The following is a 23,507-nucleotide window of genomic DNA, read 5'->3' on the forward strand; positions in this document are numbered from 1 at the left end:
CCTGTAGGTCTGTTGGACCCAGGGCAAAGACTCGGTAGCACGTCCTTTGCCTTTAGCTTTAGTCCTGTAGGTCTTTTCTTCCGAAGGCGAGTCAACTGTTGATAAACAAAGCCTTGAAGAATGTCCCAAGTGTGGAAACCTGCTTTGCCTTCCCTCCGCCACAGCTCTCCCAGCCTCCTGCCGAAGCCCCGGGGAATGATGAGCTTTGGTATTTCTTGCTCTAAGGCTGGTGTTTATTTCAGCTGCAGTAACCAGTCCTAAACTGGCTGGCAGGAGGAATAAATGTTGCCATGACAGTTTGGGTGGAGATTTGGAAAAGGCGCTCCAAGTTGCAAAACAAGTATAAAAACCATCAAGGAAAAAAAGCAAGTAAAAACGTGAACCCAGAGCCAACAGACTGTGAAGGCCGCCAGATTTTGACTTGGTCTGTAACATTCACAACTGTGTATTTGGCCCGTAGCAGGGCAGCGAGAGCAGAAAGAATTGAGCTTGGGATAAGCTGGGCTTTGCAGTGGGATCTCGAAACCTCCCTGCATCAGGCTGAATGTTCCGGGCTGCTGCGTGGTCCTGAAGCTCTGCCCCATGTTCCTGTCATGATCGCTGGACTTTGGTGCTCGCAGCAGCGACTTTGTTTTCCAACCATAAACCTTGAAAGGGCACACTCAGTTTGAAGTACGGCTTCAAAAGTTTCCTTTGGAGGGAGGAGGGAAAAGTGAGATGGTGCTAAGATGGAGTTCTGGGAGCTCTTTGTTGGCCATGTGGCTCGTGCGGTTCCTGCTACGTGGGTTTCCCGTACTGGGGGCTCTGCTGCAGAAGAACCGCAGTTGAAGCAGCACAGTAACGTGTGGGATGTTGTGTTTCTCAGGTGCTGGAGCAAGATGTGGTTCTCCAGTCTATTGACCGTGCTATCGAGGCTGTGCACAACGCGGCCATGAAGAATGGGGGAAAGTACAACCTGGAGCAGAGAGATGTCCTCCAGTAAGTACGACGGGCGTCTGGGAGAGCTGGCAGGTGGAGGGTGGTCAGTGTGTGGTGCTGGTGTCTTTTTTTTTTTTTTTTTTTTTAATTCTTGGGGATGAAGTTGGACATGGTTGAGTTCAGTCCCTGTGCTGCAGAGTGCCGATGTGCTCAGAGAGCTTCCCCGTGTTTGAGCTGGCTGGTGCTGCTCCTCCTGTCAACCGTGTCCCGCAAAGCGGTGCTTCGGTCTCCCCCTCTGTCCCCGTGCGTGTAAAGAGGAGGGGACTCTCAGCCACCCTGTAGGCTTAAAGGAGAAATCCAGAACCTCTCCAAATGCATTTTTTCCTCTTTATCAGCTGGGAATCGTAGAGGTTGTTGGCATGTGGCACGAGGTCCTTAGTATGTTCTCAGTAATTGCTTGTGAGGAGAATTTTTGTTTTTCTCTGACACCTCACATTCTGCGCCGAGGCACGCTGGTTTAATCTCAGCTGAACAGTGATTCTAAAGTGCAGGCAGTTTCTGAAGCTTGCAATGCAATATGTGATTCTCCCTCGAGGAAGAGGCATTTTTCTCCAGCGAGCTGATGAATAAATCATGGGCTCTTGCAAGGCCTCTTCCTTCCTCCCCCAGAAGTGCTTCCTTAGTTGTTAATGAAACTGGAGTTGGAATTCAGAGTAACGTAACCCATTTTGGTATATATAGCCCAAATGCAATAAATCATTTAAATATATCATTTATATGCTGCAGCACAGTCACTCCCTTCCTTTAGCTTTGCTGTTCCTGACGTTATCACTCCGTTTCAGAAAACTAATCCATCATCGGAAGGAGACCGTGTCCCGCAAAGGTCACTCTCCCACCCCGCAGGGGATGGTTATGACACAGTCCTCCAGCGATCACCACCTGGATGTGGCACGGCAGCCCAACGGGGTCTGCCGGACGGGATACGAGAGACATCACAGTCTTCCAAACACCGAGTTCGAGGAGGAGGATGAAGGTCCCTATCAGGTAACAGAGGCTGGACGCTTTCTAGCTTCCCCCTTTGGTGATATGACATCACTCTCCTGTTCATTAAAACACCTTTGCAGCTGAAGTCACAAATCAAGTGTTTGTGCTGCTTACCTGGAATTACTGCAGTGTAAACTGATGCTGTCTCTATCTAAGGAGTCTGGAACAGTCCCTCTGCCATTTATACTTGTGGTGCTTTTTGTGATCCTTGAGGGCCCATGGTTTCATGGAGACACGCGAGATCCTCTCTAGATTGAGCGACTGTCTCTTGACAACTTTCTGGAAGAGTTGCAAGCTCCCCAGAGAATACTTTCAAAACCAGTTTTGACATGTGCAGCAGAACTCCCTCTGAGCACTCAGCACTGCTTTGTGTTTCCCCCTTGTTAAATCTGCAGGAGACCTTGGGTCCTTAAGTATCTGCTATGGCTGCCTATTTTTACTACTCAAAACGCAAAAAACCCAAAGATCCTGCTTTGTCTGGATGTTCCTTGTCATGACGTATTAAAGCTAAATTGCAGGAAATATAATGTAGAGCAGATTCTTTGTTATCACAAGTGTCAGACAGTTCCAAGGTTACTGTGCGGCGCCAGCGAGGCTTCAAAGAAGTAGCCCAGGACGGATGCAGCGGTTGTTGGGGATGAATGATGTGGCCGATTACACTGTGTGGGAATAGCTGGGTGTTAGGGCTAAAGGCGCCGAGCAAGGATGAGCATGGAGATATTTATTTTTTTTCTCCTACAGATGAACACGTGCACTGTAGTTTTTCTTCATCTGTCTGGGATAAGTGTTTGGAGGCAGTGTTTATAAGGTACTGATACGCTGTCACTCCTAGCAGATGAGGCTTGTTTTACGCTTGAAGAATTGTGAGTCTGCAGAGATGAAAGGTAGACCTGGCTCATGCAGAACACGGCAATCCCTACAAACCCCGTTTTTTCTCCTCGGTATTCATTTTCTTTTCTGGGCAGCCAAACCAGCTGCGTTCTCAAGCCCGTGCGTTACGGGCTAAGCGAATGGAGCACCTCGCGGCCCGTTCTCCCTGCCGATTCCCCGTCTTCATCTGGTCTGCGGTTTGGTCACTTGCCAGGTTCCTCGCCTGACAGAGAACTGTTTCTGTCTGGGTGGCACTGAGGATGCAGTCAAAGGGCTTCCAGCTTTGCCCTGTGCTGAAAGGGCTCCTTGAGACTTTTAACAGCTCGGTCGAGGGAGTTCCTGTGTGCTTTGAAAGCGGAGGAAGCAGCATTGCTTTCTTCCACTGGTTGTGCAGCTGCCCGAAGGGAGACCTACAGAAACCTAAACTTTCTCACTAACTCTGGAGAAGCAGAGGTCTTGGGACCTGCTTTTTCACTCCTTTGGATTTTCGAGTGTGCTCAGTGTTTGCATCTGAAAACTTCAGCAAAATTTGAAGTGCAAATTTCCTGTCGGTGGCTTTGCTTCCCAAGGGCTGAACTGACTGAAGGACTTGCTGGTGGCACCCACGCTGGGCCTCTCGTCAGCTCCTCCGTAGCTAGCGTGAGGTGGGAAGCTGGGGCAGTGATGTACCAGCTGCCGAGCGGGGAGGTTGGGCTCTCGGAGTATTTTAGTCAGCCTGCTGCATCTGTGAATGCTCAGTGGGCTTGTAGTGCTCATCTCCAGAAGCCTCTGCTGTAGACCCGTGTGTCTGGCTTGGCAGCGTTTGCCTGGAGGAGGTGGTGGGTGGGGGGTTGTTGTTTGGTTTTTTTGTTTGTTTGGGTTTTGTTAGGGGTTTTTTTTTTTTGTTTGTTTGTTTAAAGGTTCCTACTATACTAGCATAATTCCCAGGAGTTAGCGTTGAAGGAGTGGTGGTGGTCTGTGCTGGGAATGGGATGGGAGTGTTCTGGTTGAGTCAGCTCTTGTCCCAAGCAGCGCCGGGAGCAGGGCCTCTGCTAGCAGTCCCTGCAAAATGGAAAAGGAAGGGAAGCACATGTGTAAAATCCATGGATTTGGGGAAGTTCAGAGCCCTCTTGTAGAGGCCTGGAGAAAGGAAGGCTTTTAACACGTGTGTAGGTGTTTCTCTGTGGACCCTGGACAATGTCCCTCCTCTTCTCCCCTCTGGACAGGAGGGATCTCTGAGGCAAGGACTCCTGCGTGGTCACCTTCCCCGTGGCAGCTGGACAGAGGATGTGTTCTCCCCTTCCCTCCCCTTCCCTTGGTGGGGTTTGGTGTTGTACATCCTCCTTCTGGCCCCATGCAGTGGCTGGGATGTGGGGTGGAGGGAGGAGATGGCCATCGGTTACCCCTTGCGACTCAGGCAGGCACCAGCACGGGGAAATTTGTGTGATGCTTCATGTTCTCGCTGCTTGGACTGCAGTGTGTGGGCGTCTAAATGAGGTTGGCAGGGCTCTGGGCTAACATTAGGTGTACATCTATTAATTTAAGCACTAGTCCGTAATAGCTGTGTTAAACTTGCGTGGTAAATTTGGAATGGCTAATGAAGCCATGGAAATATTCCAGAATGGCCCAGCCCTAGCTGTCTCCAAATAATGTCACGCTGCTTCTCTAAGCTCTGAGCCTGCCTGTCTGCTAAATCCCACTGCTTCTGTAATCGTGGCCGTGCCGTGCCAAGCGGCTCCGACTCGTGCTGTTAGCTCCAGCGCTCCGCAGAGAGGGCTCTGCTTTTAGCACAGCTGAGCTTTCCGGATTTGGGACCAGCCTTCCAACCACGCGATGCAGAGACCCCTCCTGATCCGCTTGGCCTCTCTCAGCTGTGCGGTCTCTTTTCGGACCGGCACGGATCATTTTTGAAGCTGTAATGCAAGTATCATATAGCGTTTTACCCAGAGAACAATGTGGGATGGATTGACAAGAGCAGAAGAGCTCAGGCTGGGCGTCTGCAGCAGTATCTCGTACTAATCCACAGGCTAAAGGCGCTTGTTTAGAAGCGACTTGTTATGTGACATAGTAAAAGGTTGGATGTATTAGGTGTTGGGTGGGAGAAAGGGACCAAGAGGTCCCTTTTTAAAAGTCTTTGTAAGCTGTGCGGGCTGCTGTGCCTTCACTTGTCTGGTGGGCTCCAGACACGGGCTGTGAGCGCCGTATTGTCAGCTTTTGGCATCGAGCCTTGAAAATTTAAGGTGGCTCCCGAAGGTGTCTTATTTCTAGGAATATCTTTGCTCCCATTTCAGAGGAGGTTTCTGCCCTTCCTGGATCCGGGGGGGGGCGGGGGGAAAAGTATATTTTTTTTATTTTTTTTTTGTTCTCCTTGTTCTGAGCTATTTAAAATGGAGATCCTTCAGGAGCCTGTCTCAGATTTTCGCTGCGGCGCCTGGCATTCCTCTGTGCCCTGCGCGGCGTTATGGGGCTGTTCAGCATTGACAGGTCACAGAAAAACATCTCCTCCATGGCTAAACAAACCTGGAAAATTGGCACAGTGTGATGGCCCGAGTGTCACTGTAGATTCCAGCTGGCTTCAACCTGGGCTACCTGAGACATTTAGTCCATCACCTCCTCTCCCTTCCCGTGCTGCCCTGGGCAGTTTTGCTGCAGGCAGCGATTGCAATATCCCATAAAAACAGGGAAGTGTGGCAATTCAGAGCCCGCTGCCTGCAAGAGTCCTAAGAGACCCTGAACCGAGTCTCCTGACCCTGAGCTCCTGGGATGCGAGGAACAGAGTATTGGTGCAACGTGCTCCCACCTCGCTTGGCCACGGTGTTCAGCCGCATCTTACTGATCAGAGGTTAACCCTGAGGTTACACCTCCCCGCAGTGGTCCTGGGTGAAAGTGACGTCGGTGATCATGGTGTTTGGATCCGAAAGTAGGAATCTGGGTCTGGGGCTCGTACGCCGCTGGCTCGGTGCTCCCAGCAGAGGAGACTTACAGGAGAAACCCCCCATGGGAAGAGTTAATGCAACTCCCTGGCAAAAGCTTTTCCCAGCGGGTCTTGCTCTAGGTAGCGTAGCATTGCACAGAAGGCCTAGCCCTATTTTCTCCCTGCATGAGCAGAAATAGCTCTGAAAGCATGGAAAAGGCATTTACATGTCTCCAGTCCTTGGCTTTGTCTTTCTGCAAGGGTATTTGTAGCTGATGTAATGGATCTCTCCAGAAGAGTGTCTAAATACGCGCTCTGTTTGCAGCCTCTGCGGAGCTATTGAGAGTAATGTGGAGTCATGGTGAGTGTGTGGGATTGCGTTTGGAATAAAGGAGGAGTAAATGCTTGACAGGTCTACACGACGTGTGTGCTGTGTGCTGCTGAACACAGCAATTAAACAAGGGCTGCTTTGCCTGTCACAGGGAGGGGATGAAGCAGGCTTGAGTCCTGCTTTGTTCTTCTAGGAAGCCGCCTATTAATATCTGTCCTCTTGAGAAAACTTACCCGAACGATGAGAGAGATGTAAGGACAAACCTACACGCACACGCAAGAAAGAAGGTTTCGTAACAGAGAATGTCTTTATTGTCAACCTCCTTTGATTGCTCTGAAATCTTTCCTTATAGATCCCACCACAGCCCCGGCGTGCTGCTCCTGTCACCCCCCCACCTCCAGAGAAACGCAAGAATGCACAGATTGCTGCTCCTATTAAAAGTAAGGACAAACTGCTTTCCAGATCTTGGGCGTGAAACAGACACTGGGCAATATAAGTCAGGGTACCCCAATACTTTTTCTTTGTGCTTAGAAGGGCATCCTTATATATATATATATCCTAAATTCCTATAGGTTTTATATCCTTTTATATATATATGTGTGTGTATATATCTCTCTCTTAAATTTCTGTAGGTTTTAATGGTCACGATAATGAGCTGGCGGCCAGTGCTCCTTCATGTCCCCTCTGATCCAGGAGGGCCTGGGCAGCCTGGCACCTGCGGAGGGATGCCAGGTACGGCATCCTCCTGGTCCTCCGGTGCTGGTGGCCCTGGGAAACGTGGTGCTTTCCGAGGAGCAAACTCTCTGCCTGCTAACGTGGCCAGCGCACAACCTCGGTGATTTAAGATCCTTGTGGGTGTTCTTTCTCCCACAGACAGTGTGGCCATCTCCCAGAAAGGCAGAGGGAGTTTTCCCTGGCATGCAGAGCGTGGTCGTTCACCAGGGGGAGCTCACTGGTAGTGCTTTTTGGACAAGGTCAAGTCTGCTTTTGGCTCCCGGTCTGTCGGGTGCTTTCTTTGTACAGTGCTTGGATGAGATTTCCAGAAAATTGGTGGCTCATGTCTGTAAGGAATGGAAATAAATACCGGGGCACGGCCATGCATATGCTGCCCAGAGGCAGGGGAGCTGCTGGTCATGAGCACTTCAGAGCAGAGCAGGACCATGGGGCCAAGGCAGGAGCTTCTCTGTCCCTTCTGCCCCTCTGCTCCGCTCTGGTGAGACCCCACCTGGAGTACTGCATCCAGCTCTGGAGACCTCAGCACAAGAAGGACATGAAGCTGTTGGAACGAGTCCATTGGAGGGCCACAAAGATGATCCGAGGGCTGGAGCCCCCCTGCTGTGAGGACAGGCTGAGAGAGCTGGGATTGTTCAGCCTGGAGAAGAGAAGGCTCCAGGGAGACCTTAGAGCCCCTTCCAGTCCCTAAAGGACCTACAGGAAAGCTGGGGAGGGACTCTTGATCAGGGAGTAGAGTGATAGGATGAGGGGAAATGGTTTTAAACTGAAAGAGGGGAGACTTAGATTAGATATTAGAAAGAAATTCTTTACTGTGAGGGTGGTGAGCCCCTGGCCCAGGTTGCCCAGGGAAGTTGTGGCTGCCCCATCCCTGGAGGTGTCCAAGGCCAGGCTGGATGAGGCTTTGAGCAGCCTGGTCTGGTGGGAGGTGTCCCTGCCCATGGCTCCCAAGACCAACGGGGCAGGAAGGGCTGGAGTTGCCTGCCGAGGTGCAGCGAAGGCGTTTCACACGTCTGTCCCAATGGCCCTTCCTTTGGTGGGGGAAACTGCCTTCCCTGAGAGCTGGGCTGCTTCTCTTCCAGCACTAACATCAGCTGCTCTCGTGAAGCCCTAGATTAAGGTAGCCCAGTGTTTGCCCAAGTAACTGTTTTTCGTAGTCATGGAAGGACTTGGATACATTTCTGCCCCCTAGAAATGAATGGATAAGGCTTAGCAAAAATATATATTAGAACACGTTAAAGGAAAGAAAAATCTTAACACCTCTTTACTTGTAGTGGATTTTTTCCCTTGGAAGGTGGGACAGCTAACGCTGCTAGAGCTAGTCAAAACTAGGGGTGGGGGGAGAAATACAGTAGAGCAGGTAACGTGGGGGCTTGTGAAAGCGGTACCTGCCGGCAGGGCTGCAGGGCTCCCGGTCGAATGTCGGGGAGTGCTGAAAGGGAGAGACCAGAGGTGTTGTCAGCCAGATGTTTCCTTCACCGTGGTGTGTGCACCGTGGTGTGCTGTCAGTGAGGTTCGTGCAAGGGGGAGGCGTGGGCTGAAGCCTTTCGTGTCCTGCAGTTCTCGGGCACCATCATACAAAAGCGAGAGCTGAGATCCTGAACGCAGAAAAAGGCCCTCCCTAAGCCAGGGGGAAAAGACTTTTCTGTCCCTTAGTCCTGTCCCCCCCTCCCTCTCTTCCCCTGCATGAAACACTAAGCCCTTTGAAGGGTATTCATCTCAATAGGGTGGTTTTCCCCTTTCTGAAGAGGTGATTGTGCGGGAATGCTCCAGAGAGAACCGTTACAATTTTGCTTTGAGATAAGTGAGGCAGGAAGAGGAGTTAAACTGCTCTGGTCGCATGCACAATGAGCCTTTTAATGGACTTCACTGTAGCAATTTGTGTGGTGGTTTTTTGGTTTTTTTTTTCCTTTGATGCTGTTGCTAAGGCATTTTTAATTGTTCCCTTTCAGACGCTGTTGAAATTATCCCTGGGTCAGCTTCTAGTGCCTCCTCTATGAGCACGACGTCCCTGGATACCTTGTACACCGCTTCTTCCGCGTTAGAGACTGCTCTCCCGACGGCCACCTCCAGCCCTGCCAACACCCCACCCCCTGTCCCAAGCCGGAGCGTCCACACCACCATCACGCGCAATTTGGACACCGGCTCTGTGACCCACTCCCGCTATGGGACTTCCCCAAAAGATGGGGCCAGCAAATCGCCCCAGACCAAGAGGGCTGCCCCGGCACCGCCAGCTGAAGCGGGGACCCAAAGGTCCCACACGGTGGATGGGGAGAAGACTTCTCAGGTGAAGAAGGCTGCCCCAGTGCCACCTGCAAGCCTGGATGCTTTCAACTCCCTCTGCCTGGAGGATAAGAAGGCAGCTGTGGCAGAGCCAGTGCCAGCAGAACCCAGTGGGCTGGTGGCATCCGTGCCCAAGACAATAGGTGCCGAACTGATCGAGCTGGTGCGCAGGAACACCCACCTCAGCTACGAGCTGTCCCGCGTGGCCATCGGCGTGGTCATCGGCCACATCCAGACCTCCGTCCCAGCAACCAGCAGCATCATGGAGCAGATTCTTATCTCCGTGGTGGAGAGTAAGGTAACATGCTCAGGGCTGGGCCAGGGGGCTGCTGCAAACCACCTCCTAGTGTTGGGCAGAGGGTGTTATGAGCTCTCCTAACATTTGGGATGAGAAGTGCAGGGAGATCCCAAAGGAAAGGGGAGAGATGGGTTACCCATGGGGTTAACGTCTAGCCAAGGGAACCAGGGGTTTAAACCGGGTCTGAGTACTGATAGCAGGGACGTGGAAAACAGGTGAGTTTGTTCTGCAAATGAGCTGCAGATGTATGACATGACCTTGATTTTTGGAGCTGGGTGTGAGATGTGAAACCAGCTGAGAGGGTCCTTGGTGCTGGGAAGCACTGGTAGGCTGTGGTGCGGGGGTGGGTGTCTCAGATGAGACTGTGGTTTGGGGAGGGGGTGGTGAGATGGACGGCAGTGAATTGAACCACATGAGCACGTCAGGTGGGAGATGACAACCTTCCAGGTCCCAGGGACAGCCCCGGTGACAAAGCAGCGGTGGGAATGGATGCGGCAGGATCTGAGGTACGCTGGGGAAGGTCTGATGTGAGTTGGTGACCGCTGATAGGGGAAGCTCCCGGAGAACCATTGTGGCAGCTATGGTTCTTTCGGAGAAAGAAATGAACAGTGACTTTTTAAAGAGGTATTTTCTGTTATAAACAGGACAAATACAAGCTGAGGAAAATGGAGCCTTCGCAATAAGTGCTTCTGTATAAAACCTTTCATAAAACAATGCGTTGTATAAACTTGTTTTCTTCTGTGGTGCTGCCTGTCCTCTGTGTGGATTCAGCGTACCTACGCATACTGTAAATCTGCACGCGTTCTTGTCTCTTTTGACAACGGAGCACCTGAAACTTCTATATGTCTGCCCTGGTCTTTCGTCAAAGTGACGAAAACTAGGTTTCTGTAGGCGCAAACCTCTCTATTCCATAACACGCCTCAGACCTGCTTTTTTTTTCCTAAAAGACTGTGGAAGAGTAGGCTTTCAGCCACCGGAGGAAGAGCGTTATCTTGAGCTTGTTCTAAATAAACCTTATGCCAAAACGATCGTATATTCCTCCTTTCTCTGCTCCAGGTACACAGGGAGGGAAATGAAAGGATGCTTCTTGCAGCAGCCGTCGAAATGGTGAAGTGCACCTGGGCAGCCCTCCGCTTGAGCTGGAGGGATAATAAATTTCATCTCCCACTTGCTAAATACAGCCCTGAGGAGTACGCTTCATACAAACATCTAAGATTGGAGTTCCATTGCTAATGGCAAGATTATAATGAACTGTTTGGAGGCATTTGAATATGGAAAACTAATGACATTCAAATTTTAGATCAAATTGTAATCTGGTTAACTGTCTGCCCTGAATAGAGGGTCCTGTAAGCAATCATGAGGTCTCAGTTTGTGGCCATAACCCAACGGTTAATTGCTTCCTACTTCAATAACAATACCGTGTCAATGTGCGATCTAGATTCAGCAAAAAAAAATAAAATTAGCTGTTTCAGGCAAACGTTCTGGCTCTGAATTGCACGCTAAGGAGTTCGGTTTTCTGTTATTTGCACCTTGGACAAAATTTGAGTATTGTTTTTTATCTTTAATACTTGTTCTCAGGATACAATAAGCTTAATTCCACAGAAGTGGAATTTAGTGCCAGGTTTCTGCGGAGGGGATTTGAAAACCTCAATTTCATGGCCATCGCTGCAGACTGGCCTGAAAAAGATGGGAAGAAATTCTGATGCCGGTGCAGGGACGAGTATGGATCTGATATGTTATACTTGTAGCTGATATGTTATCTGTCATCTAGGACATCCGTGGGACTTAAAAATGCCCAGTATTGCATGGAGACACAGCAGAAGGTCCTGTCCCATCTCATAATGCCTCATCATACTGATCTTGAGCGGTGCGGCTTTCAGAAGGAGAGCCTGGGTGGGCTTGCGCAGTGCCCGGGTGCGAACGTTGTGGTTGTGTGTGGTTTTTCCTCCCTGTCCCGTGCAGAAGATGTAGCTCTGCTGCCAGGTGGAGGCCTGGTGCCAGGCGGGGTTGTTCGCCTGGCGTGGAGAGCCAGCTCTAACAGCTGGAAGGGCAGTCGCGTGTGGTTGTGGGGTGGCTGCACCGCTGTAGCTTCACTAGCGGAGTTTAAATCGTTATTGTTGACTTTGTGTTGTTCGTTACACCAAATCGTTCCACGATCTCAGGGGTGTAATTGTTGCTGAGTCGTCAGTTCTAGGTCAAGGGCTTTTTTTTTTTTTCCTTTAATTTGTAATTTCTGAAATCCCTCTACACCCCAATCCATGCAAATACGTGGTCAGTTCTTTTGTGTGTTTTTCCAGGTTTTTCTTCCACTTCCTTAAACAGAGCGAGAGACCAGCTTTGGTTTAAAGCTTTGCTCTGCTCATAGCAGATATCATACCTGCTTCAACCTTTTGTATCGTGTTCTTTAATTAGTTATATCCTTTCTATTCCTATTCCAGTCTTGATTTGAAGTCAGATCGCTGGTTTACTAAATCAATTCCAGAATCCATTACCTCACTCCTATCCCCAGTGCTTTCTGAAGGTTGAATTCCGGTGGCACCTTCCCTCTTATTTACCTTGCTGGTCCTCCAGCGTGGAGTCTGCCCAGGCACGTGTTTTCACGAGAACAAAAGACCCTTCTGCTGGGACAGCATCGTGCTCCTGCTTGTAGAGAGGTAACATGAGGCTACGCGGGGGAAACAGCAAAGACGAGGAGGGTGCTGAGGTGCTCACACCTTAGGAAAGATGCTCCAGAGGTACCATGCTACTTGGGGAAGCCTGATCTGCAGGAGCAACCGTGCTGAGTTGGCTTCCCTGTGTCAGGGTTTGGCCTGGCCTTGGAAATGGCTCCTCTTCTTGTTCTTGAGCCGGTTCCTGATGAGTGCCAGGGTGGCTGTGCAAGATGCGCAAAGGGAAATTAAACCCCTTTTCAAAGGCATTGCTGCAGTGACTGCCTAAACTGGAACTGGCTTTCATGGGAACTCGTTTGAAATTTGGATGTAACTAAAGATAATATAGTTGCCGCCTGGTTTTCAAGCATCTAGAGGATCACTGGGATTAGTATGTATTGGTGATATGCGATGGCCTTCAGCTCTGCTGAATTATCTCCTGTCTGAGAGGAGGGCGTAGTACCGTAGACATCTTATCTAGAGAGGTCGATCTGAGGATTTATTAATCTGAGTGTGAGGCAAGCAAAATTGCCTAATACACAAGCTAGCTACGCCTTGAGAGGGAGCGCTTAGAAAGCACTTATCTGCTTTTTATTGAATTAGCATTGCTGTGTTGCATTCGTGACTCAGACCCATCTCTGGTTGCCTTAAATTTAAGCTTGAAAACTGCTGACAAAGGTGTGTAATTCAGTTCGGTTTTATACATCAGCCCAGGCTGTTGGGTGGGGTCGAACGGTTCTTGGATGTGTTGGAGATGGAGGAGCAAGTTAGGAAGTTGGTGTGGGAGGTGATGTATGTCTGGAGGGGGTTTCCTTTAGTGCTGGGCTGTGACCTGCTCTCAGCTGCACATCACCAGCGCCTGGTGGCCGCCTGTTGTCCCCAACGAGCCCTGACAAACCTTGTGGCTGATGTGGCTGAGCTCCCTCTCCTTCCCCCGAATCCACGTGGGCTGCCACTTGCCTGCGGTTCCCGTTCGTTCATTGATTCGGCTTTGCTTGGAGGAGACTTGCTGTTGACAAGACACAAACGCGGCTCTGGGGCTCAGCTTTTCCCTGCGGGCGCTTTGTCCCTCTGCTGGGCTGGGACAATGGGAAGGTCAGCAGGGCCAGCGCTTTCAAGGCCAAGGCCTTGGCTGGGCTGTTGGCGTGCCTCTGTAGGGCTCCTCCTTAGTGAAATAACTGTAACAAAAGTGAATCTGGAGGGTGGGAGGAATGCATTAGTGCTTAGGCAAGCCCTTTGCTCGCTGATTGCTAGAGGAGCCTTTGTGAAGGTGTGCGCCAGAGTCTCCACGCGCAGCCATCTCAGCTGGGCTGTAGACGGGCCACACTCATCCAGAGAGAGCCGCTGCCGAGCACGTCTGCGGAGCAAATGTGCTTCAGGACACCTGAAAAGGGAAGGCTGCGGAGACCTTACCGAAGGATAGCCGTCGTGGTGGCTGACGGCCAAGTGCTCCCCCGTCCCCATGACTCCCCGCAGGTCCGTGCAGGGCAGGCATGGCCTCCGCGCCACGGGGCTGCGTCCCCGGCGTGCCCAGCCAGCAGCAGACCTGCCGCTGCCCAAAGAGCGCGTGGGAAAGGCCTGTCTTGGGAAGCTTGGCTCAGCTGAAGCCAGGCGTCTCTCTCGCACCGTGTTTCATCTGGCGGAGTGGCTGCCGAGGAGCCTGGCGGTCTGCGGTGTCGGGAGCAGCGTTAGCCGCCTGGTTGTCGTCGATGGTGCTGTAGTGGGAACGGTTCGCTGCCCAGAGGAGGGGGGAATTCCCAGAGCAGTCCCCCTGAAACACATTTAAAACCCTGCTATATCGTGTACCTGAGGTGGATCTGGACTCATCTGGAGGGAAACTGCTGGTAGGTGTGTGTGTACCCGTGGCACGGGTGATCCGCCATGCTTGATGGTGGGATGGGAGGGGGTGAGGAAGAACCGGGAGGAAGAGCTTGGCCAGATGGCAGCTGGGCTTGCGTGGCAGGCGTGGGTTTAAGGAGGATGGAGCCAGGCTCTTTTCATTGGTTCCCAGTAACAGGACGAGGGGTAACGGGCACAAGCTGGAACATAGGAAGCTCCGATCAAACATGAGAAAAAATTTCTTTACGGTGAGGGTGACAGAGCCCTGGAACAGGCTGCCCAGGGAGGGTGTGGAGTCCCCTTCTCTGGAGACTTTCAAGACTCGACTGGATGCAGCCCTGAGGGATGTGCTCTGGGCAGTCCTGCTCTAGCAGGGGAGCTGGACTAGATGATCTCTAGAGGTCCCTTCCAACTCTGAAAAATTCTGTGATTTCGTGACCACCTCTGAGCAGTGTGGGTGTGATGAGGTTCCCAAAATGATTTTGGGCTGCTCAGGAGGAACAAAATCCCTCCAGCGGTTTGTGCTGCTGGGCTGGGAGCAGGAAAAAAAGGTAGAAGGTTTGAAGCAGCAAGATAACGTGTAGTGGCGTCGTTAGAAATACCGAAACCTCCTCCTGCTTTATGGGCTCTGCGGCAGATTCCTGGAAATGGCCGTATGAGGAGGGGACAGGTTGTAGTAGCTGCCAAGATGTTTAATAAGCAGAGACCTGACCACGGTGGTGGGAGGGCTGAGAATGGTGCTGAGAGCGCATCGAGGCGGTGTGTGGTGTAGTTACTCCGGTCGGATTGAAGAGCTTGTTAATGGATTGATCTCATCCAAGTCCATTAGGAGCTTGATACTCGGTGGAGTCGTTAAGGGCTGCAGATGAAGGATTGGAGGAAGCAGATTAGTGATAAGAGGCTGAACAGATCGATCGTTAAAACGAGTACTCATTAAAACGCTCATCCAAAAAGACGTCCCAGCAGTGGGCTGAGGTAGGACCAGCGCTGCCCTGCTCTGCTGAGGAGGAGGAAGGTACATAAATGGACAATCCTCTCCCAGGCAGCTGGAATGCACGAGGACAGGCAGGTGACACTGCGGTGTCGTAGGCCTTCCTAAACAGAGGAGGAGATGGCAAGACCAAGCGAGTCTCCTGATTAAAGTATTTGCTTCTGCGATAAATCACCATTCAGAGGGAGATTCTCTTGCTTTTGTGCTCAGCTCCTGAAAGCTGCCATCCTTTCTCACAGCTGCTTACCTGGTTTTCTGCTGCCGTTCGCAGCCTCACGAAATTTGAAGAGCGTGCAGAGGCTTGTATTGGAGCAGCACGCTCCTTCCTTCGTTACCTGCCTGACAAAAATTATGTAATGAGCAGTGACAACAAGAATACTTTTTTATTAAATAATCGAAGCACTGAATTGAAGTTCCAATGAGTTCACACCCCAAATACCCCAAAGAAAATGGCTAACATTTCTGTCTCTAATAAAGCAGGCGAGGCGTTACGGTTAAACCTGGGGTGGTTTCCCAGGAAGGGCTGGAGGGTGCGCAGGGTGCTGCTCCTGCACTCGGCAGTCTCGCCGGTGTTGTGGGTGTGCGACTGTGCGTGTGTCACCACTGACACAAAACACAGGCTCTTGCCTCTGTACAAAGTCCTTCTGCTCTGCTTGCAATGTGAGGTCTGCTTCGAGGCTTGCTGTCCCTGTTGGAAGGAGCTGCGCCAGGACAGGACTAAGGCTTCTCCAGTTTCCAGGAGAAGACGCGGTGCAGTAGCAGGGTGTCCTGGCCGGTGGCGGTGAAAAGGCCTTTTTTCGCACTGAATGATCATGACTTGTTCACTGCACGCTGCAAGACAGCTTCATCCAGAAATTGTTAAGGGTTTGGTCTCAGTGAGTGGGTTTTCCCCGTTGTTTGAATTTCTGAGCTCAGTTCTCTTCCACCTCGCTGATCTCCTGCTGCTTGTTGTCACTGCTGCCAAACCCCTGTGTATATAATTTAAGTTCTTCTGCAAATTAATCCTTACCTCTCTTAATGGTGCCTGGGCTCGTCACCTGTAATCAGCCTGGTTCCACATGCTGGTCCCGCCTTCTTGCCCTGCTTTTGGGAAAACAGGTAGTTCATATGATGTACTTGGGTCCTAGAGGCTTATCCTAAACCACAGACCACAGCAGCTGTCGGGGCAGGTTGGCTGCTGCCTGACTGCTCCTCTCTCTCTCAAAGGAGAAGGAAAAGTGTCGGAAAGACAACAGAAGATTGAAACCTTCGTGGCAAGGCTTATGTAGGAGGTAGAAGTGGTGGGGCTGCCGTTGACAGCAATTTGAGAAAGGAGTACGTGCAGTAAGATTTGCTGAGTTGGTCTGAATCTCTGTGAGCGGTGGTTGAGCTCTGCTGTTTGGAAGAAAGCAGAACCAAAGCAGCCCAAGATGACTTGGTTCCCGTCCTTGCTGCAGAAGATGGCAGACCTGGTACTGAGCAGCTGGCGTGCAGAGTGCCGTGCAAGCCCTTGCTCCCGAGTCAAGGATTACAGCAAGATTTGTCCCTTTCAGGCTGGAGGGAGGGGGCAGCGGAAGGAACTTCTTCCTGGAGGCAGCTGTACAGCGTGGTGGTTTGGTGTCCAGGACACATCTGTTTTACTGGGGGTGAGCCTGGAGCTGTGCTCAGCTGCTGCCTGGCGGCCGTCCTGGCCCGTGCCAGGCTGCTTTGGCGTTCCCCATTCCCAGGGTGATTTTCAGAGCCTACAGCATGTCCTCTGAAGGGCTTCTCAATGCCCGCACCTAGAAGGAAACCAGTGTTTTATTTTTTTTTATTGGGGGATAATAGAGTACCTCCAGGTTCAGCGGTGTTGGGTTGCCCCACGTTTTTGGCGCAGGCTGGATCGCTTTCATAAAAGATGCGGCGTCGTTCAGCTGCCCTCTGGGAAGGGAGAACGAGGGTTTAGGTGGCACTGAGCATCGTGCCAAGCAGTTTGGGTTTTCCTCTAAGTACAATGAAATGTGCAGAGGGCTGTGGTCGTCTGAGTTGGCTCCTTGCCTTAAGTTCCTCTCTGATAGGAAATGAGCATTCCCCTTCCTGCAGCGTTCGCCCTCCCCAGGGCAGGCAGGGAGCCGGTGGTGGTCTGCAAACACCCTCTGGTGTGCTGCAAAGAGAAGGGGAGAAGTTTGTGATGTGCGTGTGTGCTAAAAGGTTACAGTTATGTGATCTAGGAGGGACTCGGGAACAAATGCCCGTGGCTTTGGGGACATTGGCTTGCCTGGATCAGCCTTAGGTTACTAAATGCAATAAGAAAAAAGGGTAGCTTTGTTTGGGTGAGGTTTCTTGGGTTCTTGAATAACCTCAGAAGGCAGCTAATGCTCCAGCAGGATGGTGACAGCTTGGATTTAAAGACTTTCTGACTCGTGCGCTGGTTCTGGCACCTATTTTGGTTCACTCGCTGCATTAGCTGTGCAAGGAAAGGAGGCAGGCGGAGGCCCCAGAAGTATGACAGCTGAGACGTATGTGTCTTAAACTTGCTGGTTTTTTTGCTGCCAGCTCTTGACTGAATGAGGTCAACTGCCAGTCCCCAGACAACAATTAGAGGAAACAGGCACCCAAACAACGGCTAGCTGTCAGGACCCCACTAACCAGGGGTTTTGCTATCGTGCAGAATCTGAGCGCGGGGCTGCCCTCGGGACAGATCTGCCACGACGAGCAGCGTCTGGAGGTGATCTTCGCAGATCTGGCCAGGCACAAGGACGACGCTCAGCAGCGCAGCTGGGCGCTCTATGAGGATGAGAACGTCATCTGCTGCTACCTGGAGGAGCTGCTTCGCATCCTGGTGAGTAAATTTCTCTCTTTACAGACAGACCTGGTGAAGTTCCTTTTTTCTGACCTCCTTCGCCTCTGTGTTGCCATCGTACCTGCTTTTTCAGAGGGCACGGGTTTCTTGTGCATCCTTTGCCATCGGTGTGAAGCTCTGCCCTCCTGTGTGGGATCTGCAGTGGTATTGAGCTGCCTTCCACTCCACCTTCCACTCTGAAAAGAGTTACAGAGCCGTTCTTCGTGGTAGCTGTGCTATTTACCTATCACAGGAGAATATAAACCCTGACCTCCAAAAAAAACCCAACCTCCCACAGAAAACCTAGAAGCCTGCTGTGAGGGTTGTTGCGCTACCAGTCCCATTTTAAAACATCTTCCTTTTAAATCATCCTCTGTGGCTGGGAAATACCTGCAGGGTGAGACCTATTAAATGCAAAGAAAATTCTTTGGTTACCTTGAAAGTGAGCTTTAAAGCTGTTTTTGGGAGACGGTATAAAGTATCCCAGCACCTCCGTGCGTACAGGAGAGGCGCATCCCCGTAGTGAGCAGCAGTGGGGAGCCCTGTCCCAGTGCTGTCACTAGCACGTACAAGCCCGTCTGCGTACGGGGGGCGTGATGTGGGAGCTGCCGTGCAGTGCAGTGACGTGGTGTGTTACGGGTGCCGGTGTGGGGTTTTCTCTGGCATGTATTTTGTATTCCTGTCCAGTTCTGACATGAGCAGAACGGATACTTTTTTGCGTAATAAATGCCTGTGTTTTTGTCACTCATCGTACGGCCTGTGCCGCCTCGTGGTGGCCCTGCAGGGCAAGGCAGAGGGGGATTTTGTGCAACCATTTCCTCATGGTTTAGGGGTGGGAGGAGATGTACAATAATTCTCAGGGTGGGAGCAGTCCTGGAGCTGCCCTCTGTAACTGCGTGATATGCTCAGGAAGGTGCCTCTCAGGTCATGGGTTTTTTAGATGTTTTCAGCCCAAGACATGCCGTATGGCAGAGACGTTTCTCAGGAATTCACTTTGACGCAGAATCTGCAGTGTGTGGCAGTTCTTGAGCTGTTTTTGTGCTCTGCCTTCGGTTTCTTTGTGAGATGGTTGGGCTGGGACTACTGAGATCTGAAAGCAGCTGGCCTCCCTCGAGGTCCCTGCAGCCGGCACCTTGCTGCTTTGATGTGCCACTGGGCTGACCTGTTCATTCCTGTTTCCAGACAGATGCAGACCCAGAAGTTTGCAAGAAAATGTGCAAGAAGAATGAGTTTGAATCCGTCCTGTCCCTTGTGGCGTATTATCAGATGGTAAGGTGGCAGAATGCATCACAAATCTCTTTTTGAGATTTCCCTGAAGATGCAGAAGAGCTGGGTTGCTATGATGAATACACGTGAGATGTTCCTCCTGGATGGGGCGGTTCGGTGAACTAGATGGAGTTGCAGCTCATCCCTTTTGCGTGCTGGCTAATGTCAATGCTATGCACGCGAGTTGTACGGAAGAGCAGAGCATGCTGTAGACTTCGAAGCGGTAGCTAGCGCTGTGAAGGGTAAAGCCTACTGCTTTCGTTAGCTCCATTGAGGGCCAGAATTGGCATCGCTAATATCTAGAGGAAGGATTTCCGAGGATGCCTTGGGAAAGCTGACAGGCTGTGACTGCTCCTCTTTTCATTGATGCACTCCTGTGCATTAATAAGTAGCTTTGCTTAGGAAAGTAGGTTGTGAGTGGAAGCCTTGGGAGTGAGGAAGGAAATCAGTATTCAGAGGAAGAAATGGAAGTTTTGCTTTCAATGCCTATGTGGTGTTGCTTTGCCCCTCTCCTTCCTGGAACATGCCGTTGTAGCACTCTGTGGGGGTTGGAAACTTGTCCCCATCTTGTCCCTAAGTCTTCAGCTACATCACATCAAGCCTTGTGGCATTTAGCTTTCATCTGGCACTTCTGTGTCTGGACCCAGAGCTCAGCCATCAGGGGGCTGGAGCATATCTGAGAGCAGTGGGAAGGCAGGCTGGGCATAACGGAGCCTGCTGGCTTTCCCTGCCTGCTCTTCTCTGACCAGGATTTCAAGGAAGCCTGGCCAAGTGGAGAGCAGTTGGCCCTCCTGTCCCGGCTGCTGTCTTGCCCATTGCCAGGGCTTGGCTCACTTCCATTCTCTGAACCCCGAGTTGTTGGCTGAGGCTGGAGCATGAAGGTTACCCCAGCGGCAGAGCTCCTGCGTGGGAGCTGCAGGTTGAGTGTCGGTTTTGCTGGAATCCCTGCACGTCCCAAAACTTTCTGGTTATACCCTCTGCTCCCAGCACAAACCCGACTGCTTCACAGCAGAGGAACTGCTCCCGTCCTCTTCGTGAACCATCCCATACTGAAGAGGGTTTGCACATACTGTGTTGTCAGGAAAACCTCCTTCAGAGCAGCATTCACAAAAACTCAGTGTGCTCAGAGAATCCTGGAAAATTAAATCTCTGTTTGCCGGGGACAGGTATAGTTGTCGATTTGTATCTGATGTAGTGGATGAAGGGGAGCATTTCAGATCGGAGCTCTGGCTGCCGCATGCCCTCTGACCGCGCGTGCCAACAACTCATAGCCAGCCCAGTGTGAACGTTATCATGAAATATGCTGCTGCTAAAAGCTAGGAGAGCTTCTGGGTTCACTGGCACCCTGGGAGGGTCTGTGTCTTCCCAACAGCGGGAACTTCTAAACAGTTCATGTCTCTGCCTTAGAGTGAGCCCTCGCCTGGGATATTGTTTCATCTAGTAAATTGTTTTTGCAGGAACACAGGGTGCCGTTACGGCTGCTGCTGTTGAAGTGCTTTGGAGCCATGTGCAACCTGGATGCCGCAGTCATCTCAACGCTTGTGAACTCCGTGCTGCCGATGGAGCTGGCCCGGGACATGCAGACTCACACACAAGGTGAGCCGGAGCTGCCGTACCCAGGTCCCCAGGAACATGTGGCTCCTCAAGACCTGACTGCTCTGCGTGGCCCAGTGCTCTGGGGAGAATGGTGTCTCTGTTTTTTAAAGTTATTCAGGTTATTACAGCTGTAAGTGGAGAATGCACGGGAGGGGATGTTTTCAGTCCAATGGTGCCAGGCCGTCTAGCTCTTGAACGTGCCATTAACGATCTGCATCACTTCTTGTGGATGTCTTAAAGCGTATTTGTTCCAGTTTGGTTTCATGACACTGATAAGAGATACCTGCAGATCTCGAGGAAGATCTCTGCAGCTTCTTACAGGCAGTTTTTCTCAGCATTCTACACCGGATCTTTGAGGTGTTTCATGCCGGTGAATGAGATGTGTGCTGGTTGAAGAGCTCCTGCTTACCCCAGTGTCCTTTATCTCCCAGCAGCCAGGAGCAGATGCTGAGTAAGACCCTAAGAACAAGGTGAACGTGCAGCAATACTCCCCTGACGTTACCTTCCAGCTCCCCACACATGCCTGGGCCCTGGGCAGTCACAGCTTTGCTCCGTATTTTGGAGTCAGCCTGTAGGCCACCAGTGCTGGCAGTGGCATGTACTACTTTTTCCCTTAAAGGGATATGGAAAATCCATTGTTTTGTGCTAATCGTGACCCAAAATTAAAGTAGCTGTTGCATGACCACATGGATCAAATCAGAAGAGCCCCAGTGTTTGGTGCCCTGAGTGCGGTCTGAGCCTGTTGCTTTGCTGCGGGTGTCATGCAGCTGTGAAGTGTAATTTGGTGACGAGACTGGGTAGGGATCGACAAGTCTGCGCACAACAGGGACCGTCGCATCCATTTCATGTGAGCCAAATGAATGTCCAAGATGACCACCTTGGACATGCATAACTAGATGTCCCTGTCCCCAGCATCCCACCACAGACTGTGCCAACCCGACTGTGTGGTGGACGGGACTAATGGGGCTAATCTGTCTGGAAAGGAGTACGAGAGGTGAAAATCAAGCCTGTTGCAGAAGGCTTTGTGCTTGTCTTTGCTTAGATGCTTTGAAGTGCAGGCGTTTCAAAGGTGGGGAGTGCCTGAAAAGTGGTGTTTCGGCTCAGGGCAGGGCAAAGCGCTGGTGGTGTGGTACGGGACTGAGATCGTTACACCTGTGTTGGCTACGCTTTCTCTCTGTGCTATCGCCGCTTATCAGTTCTGTGCAGTGAACTTATCACGCCGTTGGTGTTCTGTCTGGTTATGCATGAGAAGCTTCTTCTCTAGGCCAAGGTTTTACTGCCCAAGAAGCAGATAATACTTGGTTATGGGACTGTGACTGTGCTTCTGTGGCAACGCTACTCTGATTTTGTGCTGCCAAAAATAAACTTTGTCGTGCATCCGTCACTAATTCACAAAGACTGTCTCCAGGTGAGTGTCTTCTGCACCATGCCCGAACAGGCTTCAGTCTGCTGCTCTGTTCCGCGAGCTGCCTCCACGCAGGCAGGTATTGAGGCAGCATCGAGCTCCGACCTAGGTGACTTCTGCACACCTTTGCTGATCTCCATTAGCACTTCTGGCTGAAGCATGCCTATCTCCCAGCAAGTGTTAGCTCTGCTTTGGGGATCTAAAAAGCATTGCGGTGAACATGGGTGAAAAGTGGCTCTGCTACGTCCTCCGAGATGCCAACCTGCAGCTCTGCAGCATCTCTTCTTTCCCAAGCTTTGTCTCAAGATGTGAGGGGTTTCTTCCCTCTTTGTTCTAATACATAGGCAGCGCAGTCGAAGGATGAAAAGCTGCTCTTCCTTTGCTGACAGACCGCTTTTGGTTACAGGAGCCTCCCAAATCGGTGTCCTGATCCCGTGTTTCCTTCCTTGTGCTGAGTTTATGGCAGGCGCTTGCACGAATGTCTTCTGTGTGGTCTCCAGTCCTCTTGGCCATCACAGCAGGGCTGCAGAGAAGTAACCATCCTTGACCCAAACCTGCCTGTCCTTCAGAGGTGTTTTAGGGCATTAGTAGTTCCCTCCTGCCATTCTGCTGCTTGCTGCTCTGTGTCCTGCCAGCAAATGGCAAGTGGTACCTTGTGTGAAAACATGACCTTGAATGCTAGAAACGCTTGAGCTTATTTTGGTACTGAAAACTGGGGAATAGCAGCTGATCCGTGACATACCGTGGAATAGCTAATCCCTTCTGCGGATGGCGGGGGCCGGAGCAATCGGTGCCAGCATTAAGCAACTGGGGAGCGTCGAACTGGCTGCAGCGGCTCTGTGGGATCCCTCCTGGCTTGTTACTGAAGAGCAGCCGAGGCAGAAGCTCTGTGCATGGATGCTGGGTGCCTTTGATGAGACGGCACTTCACCCTGGGGCTGATGCAGGCGCGTTGGCTGCTGGCCAGTTCTTCTGCCAGATGCTTGGGTCTTATTGCTTCTGGACGGCCACCTCCCTCTGCTGCGGCTGGCCTGCGCATCTATCAGTGTTAGAAGAGCTTATAATAAGCCACAGCGAGGCAGAATTAGCCAGAACAATTCCAAAGAAAACAGAAGGGGATAATCCAGTCTGTAATCGTGACTTTCTCCCTTGTCGCAGCTCAGCGTACACGCGAGTCGGCTGTCGGGCTCTTTTCAGTTGCAGGCAGTTGTGTCCCAGTGCCCGGATTTTGCCCTGCTGTGTTTAGAGGTTGGAAGCAAGGTCTTTGAAAGCCTCTGAGAAATATCTTTCATAGATAATAGCGGCTTTTTATACTGGTACCTCAGCAGGCTTCGGAAATGCCGGCTGGTGAGCAAACAGCCGCATCTCTCCTGCCCTTCATGGCCACTTGAGTGATGCTCACCGGTCTGTCGTCAGCAGAGGCCCTCTGCTTCAGGAGGCTTGTATTAATGCTGTTTACTTTCTTGCAGCCAATGGTGCTGCTCTGGAAGGAATAAAATAGCTGTGCTCTGGCTGGCAATTACTGTCGTCTTCAGCATGGTGAGTCTTGGATAACTCTCGCTGCAGCTGGGACGCTCTAAAAACTTGTAGAGTC

At 51.3% G+C, this 23,507-nt stretch overlaps 1 protein-coding gene across 1 annotated transcript in view; it reads left to right on the forward strand.

Annotated features, from left to right (window-relative positions):
* The window catches only part of NCKIPSD (NCK interacting protein with SH3 domain), a 54,967-nt gene that overhangs the window by 22,122 nt on the left and 9,338 nt on the right, over positions 1 to 23,507 (forward strand). The window contains exons 2-8 of the mRNA XM_074602747.1: positions 866 to 978; positions 1,761 to 1,962; positions 6,409 to 6,496; positions 8,741 to 9,369; positions 17,477 to 17,647; positions 18,830 to 18,916; positions 20,371 to 20,509. Of these exons, the coding sequence (XP_074458848.1) occupies positions 866 to 978; positions 1,761 to 1,962; positions 6,409 to 6,496; positions 8,741 to 9,369; positions 17,477 to 17,647; positions 18,830 to 18,916; positions 20,371 to 20,509 (1,429 nt within the window). The remainder of the gene's footprint in view (positions 1 to 865; positions 979 to 1,760; positions 1,963 to 6,408; positions 6,497 to 8,740; positions 9,370 to 17,476; positions 17,648 to 18,829; positions 18,917 to 20,370; positions 20,510 to 23,507) is intronic.

This window comes from Larus michahellis, chromosome 10, assembly GCF_964199755.1.
Source record: "Larus michahellis chromosome 10, bLarMic1.1, whole genome shotgun sequence".
In the NCBI taxonomy this organism is placed as follows: Eukaryota; Metazoa; Chordata; class Aves; order Charadriiformes; family Laridae; genus Larus; species Larus michahellis.